At 37.0% G+C, this 13593-nt stretch overlaps 1 protein-coding gene across 2 annotated transcripts in view; it reads left to right on the top strand.

Moving 5' to 3' along the window:
• Positions 1 to 13593, top strand: part of CSMD3 (CUB and Sushi multiple domains 3) — a 759152-nt gene that overhangs the window by 118678 nt on the left and 626881 nt on the right. For both annotated transcript variants that reach the window (XM_074886756.1, XM_074886745.1), the window contains exon 3: positions 111 to 223. In XM_074886756.1, coding sequence (XP_074742857.1) covers positions 111 to 223 — 113 coding nt within the window. The remainder of the gene's footprint in view (positions 1 to 110; positions 224 to 13593) is intronic.

Here is a 13593-nt window from a genome sequence, read left to right as displayed (position 1 = left end):
TTAAGTCCATTGCCCTTTCCATGATGAAATATTGTTTGGAACAGCAACCTGTCACACACTGTTCTATTTTTCAGACAATTAACCACGAGCTGTGCTTTTTTGTTTTTTAGGTTAACAGGATTTCATCTTCCTCCACCTGTGACAAGTACAAAATCTGTATTTTCACTGCGCTTGACAAGTGACTTTGCAGTTAGTGCTCACGGGTTTAAAGTTTACTATGAAGGTAAGACATTCTTAACAAAAGATTTTTGATTTTTTTCTCTGATCTCTGTACATAATAAAACAAACATCCCACAAAAATATATAGAAATGCACATTTGTAATCTTACGCAAGTTACAGGGTCAGTCTTTCAAATGCATAGACTCACATCTGACACCAAAATATTTAAAACTCTACTGTCTATAGTCCTATCCAGACACAAATGTTTTATGACCTTTAATAATGCCAAATTCTTTAAATTCTGAAAAACATAATCATATTCTTTCTGGTTCTTCTAACATATGCTTATTCAAATTAATGCCAATACATTATAATTCACTCTTGAATTTCACTAGATAGTTGAATTTATATCTGCAAGTTTTATGGACAGATTCCTTCTCATACTTTTGCATAGGAGAAATGCTGACTCAGTTCTCTGAACTGACATAAAACTACTTCCCTACTGCAGTTTTCACAATTGTCTACAGTTTTCACACAGACACTGAAGTAAATGAATGGGCACAGGTATTCCTGAAGTTCAGAAGTTCATATTTATGTTCCAGAAAGGATCTAGTTTATGATCAAACTCATTTTAGTAATGTTTGAAGAGTTGGAATATATCATCCATCCATTTTTTTAAATCAGTTTCTTGGCCCTGGGACTATAAACTCTAACATGTATTTATAGGATATAAACAGAAACTGTTGTTTTTATCTTTCTCTTTTATTTTTTTCTTTTTTAAATTGATGTAAGGACACTTGATCTTTCTGCTTCCATTAAGTGTCTCTGTCAACAAGCCAGAAGATATAGTAAACTGTCTGGAGAAGCTCTGAGGCCATTGTTATACACTGCTCAGTCCTGCCTGCAACAGAAACTAATCTCTGAGAAAGTAACTAGCTGAGTAACACTTTGATAGCTAGGAAAATATCCGAAAACAGGTAATGCAATGAAGGTCTGCCATAGAAATACAGCCCAGAATCATCTGTAGTAAAATGTATTCAGCCATTGACATAGTTTATCTTCAGGTATGATGCATTAGAATGCTACTTCATATAGAAATTCCCTCCGTACTTATGTAAAGGTATGAAATGAAAAATGTAAAAGAATTTTCAGGCCTTTCTTGTCCCTTATTATAGAAAGCAAATGAGGCAGTTACACACACACTTTTTTCTGGCTTGCACGCAAGCAAGAGGTAATTTACAAAATACAAATTCAAGCTATGTGTAACTGGTTTTGGCTGGATTGTAGCTACTTTATAGTCTGTTAAATCAAGCTAAGTGTAACAATTGTTTTTGGCTAGATCATAGCTACTCTGTAGTCTGTTAATTTTTCAAGTGTTAGTAACTTTGCACAGCAGCTGTGTTATTACAAAAATGTTATATATAAATTCCTATTATTTAACTATGCAAAATATAATATATACTACCCTTATGCATATTAACAAAATATGTAGCATTTTGTATCATTGATTTGGTGCCATAAATTGGGAAATTCAGATTCACTATATATGGTATCAGCTGCTGTCCTTATACATTTTTCCAAGGTTTTGCACTACTAATGCTAACAGATAGTGTGCTATGCCTTTCAGTTATGACAGAGAATGATGAAACCTGAAATGGAAGATTACCAATAGAGTTCAGTTTGCATATGACTGACTCCTCATATAGTTCCTTTCTAGGCTAAAATAACATGCCAATTAGTAGAACTCAAGCTCTTAAATCACTGACAAGTGTGTGGAAATTTTGCCTTCAACCACAGAAATCAATATTTTATAACAAAACATAAATTTGTTACCTTGTATTTGATACTCATCTTCTTTGAATCTGAGGCTTTATTTTGTGATTTCAGGAACAGTGAAAGAAGTTAGGCTAGACCCCAGAGTTTCACTGGAGTCTCCCTTCCCACAGCCAGATCTACTTTTTTTAAGAGCTGCATCAAGTCAGCTTCATTCAGTGAGAGAATTTTTCTTTCAATTCCTGTTTTTCTGACTTCCTATAAAGCTACCTGTCTTTATACCCAGCTAGCAAAGAAATGAAAACTCGTTATGTTTCATTCATTTCATGCATCATTCCTTGACATGAGAGAATAGATGTATTTAAATGATAATCACATCAGGGCAATCTCCATTTCTGTTCTTTTACTCTTTGTGAATGTGTATAACCCTGTAATCAACATTTTCAGGTCTGGTTCTACCTAGTATCTAATTTTCAAAAATTTTGATTGCCCAGTAACTCCTTTTTAGCTTCCTGATGAAACATCTGCATACTTAGTACCCCTAAATATCAGACCACATACTTAAGTGCTTCATTATGGATTTGTAATTTAAAACCTAAGGTAGAAATGATTAGCAACCTATCATTGCAATAAAGCAAAATGATAGACAGAGGTAGCATGAGATGGCAGGATGAGCAGTAGAGACATATATCTGAAAGGATTAGATCCAGGTGTGATTTGAAAAAGAAGAAACATACCTTTCATAATCCATGATCATTTAAAATACTTTTCTTTTAAATGTTTGGAAATATAGGACATAGACAGATGGCTATATGGAATGCATTACTGTTCACTTCCTTTACAAAAAAATTAACCCCCCAAAAACGCCAAATAAGCAAAGCCCATAAATGTCTCTTTCTTTGACCTCCCATCCTCCTTGACATATTTGCAGTTGAGCTGAAAGTTGACAAGGAAGTCCAGACTACCTGACAGAATCTGTGGAAACAATGAGTCTACTGTGGACTTTCTTGATTATAACATAGAGGAACATATTAATCTTCTGGTCTCCTGAGAATAAAAATGTGTACAAAAACATATAAAATTATATCATCAATAGAACTACAGTGCTGGACCATCATATGTAAGGCCCTGCAATTGCATCTGGTCGAACTAAGTACACAATAGACCACAGAAATACCCACTCTGGCCTCCTGCCATCAATATCATAAACCTCAATCTGTATCCTCCATCCATCCATTCTTCTCACTCCTTCTTATCTCCTTCTCTCTGTCTTTCTCTTTTTCACCTTGCTTTCCTCAATGTCAAGTGGCATATTTGGGTTAGCTTTGGTACCATTGCGCACATACCTCTCCATGTTCAGTTTCTCTATTATTTGGGAAAGAACACGTCTGAGAAGTAGTGAGATACACCTCTCTATATAGCCCACCAGACCTAGAGAAAAAGGATTCCATGAGAGAAAACTGAAACCGATTACTTGAAAAAAAAGAGTTACAGTGGCAACAGAAAATGGTGAGATGCATTGAAAATTAAGGAGGGATTTTAAGAAAAAAACTCGAGCTACAATATTACCAGCAGCAATTTATCATTTCATCATTGTCTAGCGACACAGCTTTGCTGGCTGGAGTGAGGAATGGAGGAGTTACAAGTCTGCTGATTCCACGCCTTTTTTTTTTTTTTTTTTTTTTTTTTCTTTTTAGCTTTCAGGATCTGTGTAACATGTATGGGGGAGAAATACTATATTAATCCCTTATTTGATAATTTAGGTGAAGTCACAAAGTAGCTGTGTCCTTTTTATTTTATTTCTGATAAGATTGTTTTGGTTTCAGACTGGAAGAATTTAATGCAGTTTTCCATTTCCTGTTGTTCTGAGATACATAAGCAACTTTATTCATTGAGAGCACAGGAGGAGAAATACAGCTGCTAAGAAAGAAAGCGACATAGCAACTTGGCCCATACAGCAAGGGGCTTCAGTGAACCTCGTCCTGCTTTGAACAGTGCTTCCTTTTGTTCTTACTGGGTTATTTTATAGCTATTAAACAGGTAGCTAACATTGTTAAAATCATTGACTTCATTAGCAAATTTACTGCTAGAATTTATGGCAATCTTTATTCAAGTAAATATGATAGACATTTTTGTGCTCTCCTATTAATCATAAGGAAGAAAAAAAGAACTTAATATATAGATTATTTTTATAGTGAAAACTCTGAATGTCCTGGAGATGGATTGCAATTATTTATAATAGTGTTATCAAATATAATTTTATCTGTTTTGTACTGCTACACATGCTGAATTATTAGACATAAGAATTCACATACTGAATTATTAGACACTATAAATAATGAAATAGTCTTCGTGTTTGTACTGGAGTGGTGCTATAGGAATTCAGCAATTCTGCTGAAATGCTTTTGAGAGGGGTTCGAGAGCAATGCTAAAAATTTCAAGACTGATCTCATCTTTATGGATAATGGGAGCAGGGGACAGGAAAGAAGGGAGCAGATGGTGTTTATTAACAGAACAGGATTTCCATCTAGTGACTTCTAGGGACCTATCATGCATTTCTTTCAGCAACATTAAGAAAAATTGGTAGCTGATATACAGGATTATTGAAGCATGTAGATCAGAAATACTAGCAGGACTTAAATGTGCCATGATGTGAATGCTAAAAATAATTTTGGCAGTTGGTATAGACCTAGAGAATGTGGACAAATAGGATAATCTATTTTTACCTCTCCTGCATATCAGAATTCAGAAATATGGCCACACATAATCTAAATCTTGGATTTAGGTAAGATTCATGAAGTACTAGATGTATTAAGCTAATAATACCACTACTACATATAAAAATTTAAAGGAGTACAAATGAATTATTGTTTAATGTTGGAGTGGTCTCTGTAAAAGGTCCACTCAAAAAGTGTTTGCCAGGTTGGAGTTGTAAAAGCCACAGACTTTAGACTGTGAAGTTCTCACCAGGCTTATCACCTGACAGACACTACAGGTTCGGGGGTTTTTTGTTCAGATTTTGCCATAGCTATTTTGGATATGGCTGCTCTCTGTCATAAGATTTCTTCAGCAAGCCCTTAATAAAAATGGAATTAAATTGAGTTTGCCTAATGTTTCTGAAAGAAAAGTCCACAAAGAAAATAAAAGAATAATTAAAATAGAGAATGCTTAAATCACCTAAAGAGATGTATTTATTCATCATGGAAACTCCTGGTTTTGAAATGAAATGAAACATAGTAAATTTAAGAAGGAAACATACTAAACATAAGAAGGCTATTCTAAAGTTTTACTTCCATTCAACCTATTAGATAACAAGAAAAAAAAGGTGCTGGGGTTTCTTGGCTGAATGTATGAGTATCTGCCATACTGTCTAGGAAGTCACAGAAAATTATCTAGTATATCCTTCTGGTCTTGGAATACTAATTGTGGACAGGAAACATCCCAACAATGTCTGTTCATAGACTTGTATCCACAGCGTGTGATGCAGAAACAAAATGGCTGCGTATTCAGGGAAATAGAAAACTTGAAAGATGCTTATGAGGTTTTGACTTTATTGTACCATTCTTCAAGGTAGTCATTAACATGGTAGGTAGTTCTGAACTCCCTTGGTATCGGGAAGGCAAAGGGAAAGTTACAATTTGCACTATTTTCAAATTAATTTATTAAATAAAGAGCAACTGTCAAATAAAGTTTAGAAAAAGAATAAGTAAATATGTAAGCTAAAAAATATGGTGCTAGGTCATGTTGCAAAGTGATTTTTTATATTGATGTGTTTGCAGTGTAACTCCACTAAGAGAAGTGAAGTTGCACAAATTTCATGCTATGATTAACAATAGCAGAATATTATCCTGCTTTTGATCATATTATTAATACTTCAGCATTAGTTCAGACAAAAAGCAAAACAAGAAGTCCACCCTATTAAAAGTTTTGAAATACCTCACATATTTTATCTAGTAAAACTATAAATCAATATTCTTTCCCATGTATCATATAGAGATGTATAGCCATATGACATCTTCCTAGCCAGTGTTTTTTAAAATCATAAGTAACATTTCCAAAACACACTCAGTTAATACTTGACATTGTCAAAAAATAAAATCAGTATTTGTTGGAAAAATATTTTTTTTATTCCAGTTGATCCAGTGTAGCCTGTGTGTCACAATACATCATTGCCTCAGGACTATCATGCTAATTCTAATGCCAGAAGTACTTGTAATGCTGTAGCACAGAAGAGAATCACTGTTTATGAAATCAATACGAGGTTGCGTTGGTGCTTATTAATTTTAAATATTTTACTTATGTGTTGTATTGTTCCCACCATTCCTGTATAGATCCAGATAGAGTAAAGAAAAATAGGCCCGTGGACTTAATCTGGTTAATTTTTATTGCATTTCACACCATTTTCTTTATATTGCAATCACTAATTTGGATTTGGCTGAAGAATAACTTCTGGAAAGAAATTCAGCTCTTGAAGATATCAAGCTTTAAGAAAACTATCACTTTCTTTGATTCCACTGATCACCCTGACTCACTTAGAAACAAGACTATTTAACTCTGATTTTTACATTTCCAGTCACTGCCTCTTGTTCTACTTTTATCTGCTAAATTACAGAGCCCTTAGTATTAGCATCTGTTAGTTCTTATGTTAGGTTCTTAAGTACTGCAATAAAATCACACCCTTCAGAGTATTCTTGCTCTTTAATATGGGCTTTAAAAGTCTTAACATAAAGTATTTTGTTCCAAATCATAAATTATTTTGTGCTATTATTCTGCATTTTCATCATTTTGTGAGTGTTGTGATGTCTGTGTGACAAACAGGCCTGGTCAGTATGCTCATCTAGCTGAGCCCTGCACCTGATCACCACAATCTGTCCTATCTTCTTATTAAATCCTTTTTTAACTCTCAGTGCATTCTCACTCCCTATCCTGTGTGTGTGTAAGGGCTTCAGAGTGCCAGCTACTGGAGTCAGCCCAGGGGTGCAGGTGCCCCTGGCCTGTGGGTATCAGCTACTGGAGTGGGTGGGGCCTCAGTGCCAGCTACTGGAGTGGATGAGGGTCTTGGCTGCTACTCACTGGGTGTCACATCCCGCTCAGACAAGGGAGACAAGTGACTCAGATTTGTAAATCCCCAACGGAGCGGACAACGGTGAGACAAGTCTCAAAGTCCAAACATTTATTAACTTCCCACAATGTACGAATTGGATACACGATAATTGGCTAAGTATATAATGAGTTGTGGCAAGCAATACAGTATGCCTTGCATTTCTTAATGGTAGGGAAGGAAAAGGGGGAGAAGGAAAGGAGGGAAGTGGAGGGAATAGAGAAATAGAGATCACCGGTCTGAGCTCCTGCGTAGATCCCACCAGCGAAGGTCCAAGGAGGCATCCGTCTTCTTCGTTTCACTTCGCTCTCTGCCCCCTCCCCCTCCCCTTCAGCTGCATCCTCTGTTATTGGGGCAGCCTTATCACCTTCGACCTCCACACTATCCACCCCGTGACTATAGTTTCGTTACTTGCAAGTGTTTGAGACATTCCTTAGCTCTGAGGGCCTCCACTCCTCCTGCTAACTTTTATCTTTCTCTCAGGCTGTTTTTCTCAGTCTGTGTTTCTTGCAGGCCTGTTTTTACAAGTCGTCTCTCACACTGGGGTGGGAACAGTGTGTGTCCCCAAAACCAGCTACTGGGAGGAACAGGCATGAGTGAAGCAAGTGAGAGGCTCAGCACCAGCAGCTGGAGCAGGGCGTGTGCTTGGTGTTGGGGGAGTGTGGGGGGGGAACTGCCTGTTTGTTTTCCAAACCAGGTGTGCATGTGTCATTCACCAGCATGCTTCTAGCTGGACTTGACAGCAGGTAGGAGATCCTGCATCTGGGATGAGGTATCAAATGGGTGGAGAGTCCATGCTGGAGAAGTGTGTGAGTGCTGTGTTTTTGCTAGTGAGCATCAAGCTGGACCAGCCAGTGAGTAGGGGATGCATGATGCTGGTAAGAGGGCCTGGGATCTGCGCAGGGGTGCCGGGCAGACAGAAGGGTTGTGCTGGTACTTGGGGGATTTGCAAATGTACGTGTACTTGTGAACCCAGATAGTCTCATGTGTATGCCTGCATGAGTGACTTCCTGTGCCTGACAGATAAAAAGGAGACTAGGGTGCCGGTGCTTGTGTTTTATGTGAGTTCTGTAGGTCGGCGCTGTTGTGGCAGTCTGTACCAGTTGCGTTGGTGTAGCAGCCAAAATAACGAGTTAGAGTGTTCTTTCTTTCTTCAGGGCAGGGGCCATTTTCTTTCTTTATTCTTTTTTTTTTCTTCTTATAATAGTACATACTTATGCTCTCGCCAAAGCTCTTACTTCATAATTAGCAAATCAGCAATTAGACAGCTATCTACCTTTTCTCCTATCAGCATAAGACCACTCTAACACGCGCTGTGCAGACCAATCAACTTCTTGTTCACGTGCTGTTCACGCAGCGGTAACTTCTCACAGGTCAGTACTTTTCCCAGTTCAGTGTTGCAGCTGTGCGTTGTTTTCTTCTGCCACCTTGGCACAACTCAGCAGTTTCTTATCTTTCTCCCAAGGCCTGTTTCTCATCAAAGCCCTGCTGCTTCTCAGAGGCTGTGCAGGGCTGACAGGTCGGTCAACTTGACTCTCTCCCACATGTTGGTGTCTTGTGTGTGCGTATGTTCCTCTGGGATACATGTTTAGTTGTGCAACCAGTTAAACCTGCAAATGGGAAAGCAGGAATGAGGTCCATTGGCCTGAGTCACACACCCCCATGTCTAAAGGTGCCCTGAGCTGGCCTTCTATGGCTGGACAAGAAAAAAACTCCAGGCCCTAGAGCTGCTGGAGGCAGTGGTCGCTTATAACATCCCTTCACATCCTTAAATATTATTTGGGTTCATCAAGCATAATTTGCCCTTGTTAAATCTGTGCTGACTATTCCCAATTACCTTCATCCTTCAGGTGTTGGAAAATGGATTACAAAAGTGTGCTCTTCAGGTTACTTCCAGGAACTGAGGGAAGGGGTACTAGTTTATAGTGCCCATGGTGGTCCCTCTTGCTTTCTTTGGGACAGGTGTATCACTAGTCTGTCTAGTCATGAGGGACTACCACTGATTGCCTTTTCTATGTTGTCCATTTTTGTCTTCTCCACTTACCAGTGTATCTGTATTTTTCCCTGTCCTTTGTCACTATAATACTTGTAGAATCCCTTTTTTATAACCCATCACACCACTCACTAATGTTAGTGTTAGTGCCCTTTGGACTTTGGCCTTCTTCATTTTGTCCCCAAGTACTGAAGCAACACTTTTATACTGCTTTCTTGTTGTCTACTCTTTTTTTCCATTTTTTTTTGGTCTGTGCTTATTTGCAGTTCATTAAGAAGCTCCCTTGTTAGCTCCATGAGTCGTTTGCCAAAGTTCACTTCCCCTTAAAATAGTTGGTTGGCTTTTAAAAAGATCAGCCTTCTTTCTGGCTGTCCTTCCTTCTCATAATTGTTTCCCAGGAGATTTTGCCTAACAATTCCCCAAATAAATCCGAATGTGATGTCTTAAAGTATAGCATCCCAATTTTGCTACTTACTTCCTGGCCTTCCTTCTAATCCTGGGCTCAGTTTTCTTCTCTTCTACTCTAGTTAGGTCACTGTCCCCTGACAAGACTATTTTTAAAAGCCCTCCTTTTGCGGTAAGCAAGTCCACTTGCAGTTATGTTCTTTGCCTTGATCAGGTGGTTTCATTTCTTCACAGCAGTCCTACTTCATCTAAGATGAGGTACCATGATCAAGGAGGCCAAAGCCTTGAAGTCAACTGTGCAGCTAGACACCCCTCTGCTGGATTCGCTTGCTCATAGCCAGAGTTTTTCTCCTAACCAGAAGGATTGAGAGGGATACCAACACCGTCTGGGATCACTCTTCCCCTCAGAACCTCATACCAACCTTTGATCTCCTTAAGGTTTCCCTTGGCCATGTTATTACCACTCACATTGGTGAATAGCATGAATTAGCAGTTGCGAAGCTGAGCAAACAACAATTAGTCAGTGAAATTATGGGTATGGGCTCCAGGCAAGGAGCATGCTGTCCAGGATTATAGATCTATCTTGCAGACAGGGGACTGTGCCATGCAGGAGAGAGTATCCAACCACTAGTACCTCCCAAAGACTCAGTATGGATGGCTGTGTCACTTTATTAACAGTATGCAAAAGTGCAGTTAAAGATTGTTCCTGCTGCCAAGAATTTGCCATCCTATTTTAGAGAGAATATGTGATAAATTCATCTAGATAGATTTATCTTCCTTGTTCTTTCATTTACAAAATAACATATAATTTGTAGGAAAAAAGCTCATGCACATGTGCTTGATTATAAACCTCGTGTTTTATTCTACCATAATTACCAGCTGGACTTCAGTTGTTGTCCTTTGGGTGCTAAATTTTCTTTGCTAAATCTTAAAAAATAAATAAATAAAAGAAGTTGATTGATCAGAGAGCCACAAAACCATGCATAATTTTGTTCCAGGCAAATATGAATGGAAATATATTCATTTAACATCTGCAAAAAAGTCATTATCTGAAAGTTAAAAACCTATGAGTAGCCTATCATTTCTTCTGCCTTAAGAAATATTTAATTATTGGAAGAAAAAATGTCTCTCCCTTAGTCTGGAAAAAATCCACTTACTATTTCAATGTTCTGTTTAATTTATTTCTTTCAGACTAATGTTGTTAAATAAGCTATATTTGTCAACCTACGGTACTGTAATTTATCATTTTGATACATGCCTCATATTGAAGTTTAACTAAGACAGTGATTAATTTGAGATCTTAATTATATGTCAGCCTTACTTTAGTTTTTTTCTTATATTTTCAATGTCATTTTTCATCAAAAAAAAAAATTAATATACATTGCAAGTCTTGAAAGAAATTTACCAAGGTTTTCTGAGGTTTTCTTTGTGAACTTATATTCTTCAGCTAGTGGAGTATCATATTATTAAGATAAGTATAATACCCTGACAAACACATGCAATCTTAAGAACACTTCAAAAGTCAGTAGGAAACTCTACAGATGAGGAGGTTTATTCATGATGAGAACATGCATCTCAGTAACACAGAACTGTAACCTAATAACAGACTTATTTTGTCATCTTAACAGATTTTCAGTTTGCCAGTTTTTCATGAGTTAAATTGATAGTTCATATTTGGACACTTAGGTGCATAATAAGATATTCATACTGTTGAGCATTCAGTAGCTTCCACTAGGCTTGATAGAAATTACATGACATGTAAAATTCTTGGGAATAGGTAAACTTTTTTTTAGGTTTGTGAATTAAGAGTCGAGTTATGCCAGTCATTTATATTATCAAGAACAATACCATTATAACCATTTAGCCATGATTATAATGACAACTTTATTTTAACAAGAAGAGAGTGTACAGTAAGTGAGAGCTTACTCAGCACTGGAACTCTCTGCCTTTAAAATAAATTAAATTTCTTAGAAGTTTATTTTGGAAGATGTTTACATTTTTGATAAATTCTTAGCAGACAATTGCTCATTAGCCAATGAGGTCATACAAGCAAACCTCAGCGTAAATTTAGACATTTTTAAGAATAGGGAGACAATAATGCTGGGAAATAAAGGTTAGTCAAATGCCTTACAAATTGGAAAAAAAAAAAGTTAAAATAATTGAAAGCAATTGTATCTAAAAGTAAATATTAGTCTTCTGGCTGGAGAAGTGATTCTCCTTTAGTAGTTCTGTTTTTCTGTTAATGAATCCCTACCTGAACAACCTACAGAAAAAAATAGCCATTCTTTTGTTAGATGGTTGGCAGCAAGCCACTAAAATCCCATGGACCATAAGTTGCATGCTACAGCTAAAAATTAATTAACTAAGCTGCTTATCTAAGATCCACACTATAGATGTAAATGGAAAAGTTGTCCCAAAATACTGAACGAATTTTAGAAGTTCCCTTTTTAGATGCAGCTCTACATTAGAAATGCTTTAAAACTCCAAAGCTAACCTATTTTTTTTTAAGCAAAGAGGTCTGTCCTAAGGAAAAATCATAATGAATTCCTGATAAATTTTTGATCGAAAAACCTAGAAGGTTATATACTTTAAAAACATCAGTTTGTTATATTCAGAACATTTTTTAAAATAATGGCAATTGAATCATTAAAAAGTTCATAAAATATCAGCTCAAGTTTTAGTGCAGAATTCTTATACCTTCTTTGCTTTTGGTTTTCATCTTACATCCTGTAGTTTCCCTGGTATAAAACAGCATCTGAAGACAGTATAGAGAAAGTGAACAGACCTGATGTCAGAAAACAATCCTACAGCTTCTATATGAAAAATAGAAGACTAGGAGACTTTGTTACATATTTATTGTATGATTAAAGAAGAAATTAAAGCTTTAGGATTGCAAAGATTATTTTTTTTTTTATTTAAATTTAGCATTTATATTGCTTTCCCCTTACTGTTCTGTCAGTGTGCCTCTAAGGAATAAGTGTTCTTAGTTCTTTTAGGACTGATATCATTGCTACTTGTAGCATTCAATTCCCAGTCTCTCTAAAGAGATAATCAACACTGATGCTCTTAGTGGCAGTTGTAGAGCTGATTTTGTGATGAAGATGTGCATCATCTGGGAAATGACTTGAAACCACAGGGTAAGAAAATGCTACTAAACTGTGGCTTCTCAACATGAGCATCTGTGTTTGGGTCTGAATTGGTGATGTAGAAATGAAAACCTGTGCTGTACATTTATTCTTCTCAGCACCCTGTCTCTCTAGTTTACTAGTTATTAGTAAGTAGACAGATGACAAGAATAAGATGTTTATAGACAAGTAGTGTTGTAAAATAACAACATGCTATGTCATCTTTAATTACAGTGTAGCATTGCTCAATTCTGTACTTGTCACAAGAGCTCCTATTGCAAGCAGTAAGAACATGTTATTCTGGGCATGAAGTATCATATGGAAAAATTTTCTACTATCCACAATTCTGCTACTGTCACATCTATAAAACATTCCAACTTCACATATTGTTGAAGTGTAATGAAATACGGACTACTTATACCTCAACTTTCCCAAGGTTCTGTAGTCACTGGAAAGGGTCTTTTTCTAAAGCCTGCTTTATCAATTAATTACATTTATTTCCTTAATATTCATAGAATACTTTTCAAAGTACAGTATAAAATAATATTTAATAAACCCAGGAAAAGTTGCTCAAAAACAAGCAGTTAATTACAGAATCACAGAATCATCTAGGTTGGAAAAGACCTTGAAGATCATCTAGTCCAAACATTAACCTAACACTGACCATTCTCAACTACACCATATCCCTCAGTGCTATGTCAAGCCGACTCTTCAACACCTCCAGGGATGGGGACTCCACCACCTCCCTGGGCAGCCCATTCCAACGCCTAACAACCTGTTATGTAAAGAAATGTTTCCTAATATCCAGTCTAAACCTTTCCTGGTGCAACTTGAGGCAATTCCCTCTTGTCCTATTGCTTGTTATTTCATTAAAGAGACATCCCCAGCTCTCTGCAACCTCCTTTCAGGTAGTTGTAGAGGGCCATGAGGTCTCCCCTCAGCCTCCTCTTCTCCAGACTAAACAACCCCAGTTCCCTCAGCCGCTCCTCGTACAACCTGTGCTCCAGACCCTTCACCAGCTTCGTTGCCCTTCTCT

Source organism: Strix uralensis, chromosome 1, assembly GCF_047716275.1.
Source record: "Strix uralensis isolate ZFMK-TIS-50842 chromosome 1, bStrUra1, whole genome shotgun sequence".
Classification (NCBI taxonomy): Eukaryota; Metazoa; Chordata; class Aves; order Strigiformes; family Strigidae; genus Strix; species Strix uralensis.
Note: the sequence above shows the minus strand (reverse complement) of the source record. Positions and strands in the feature narration are given on the sequence as shown.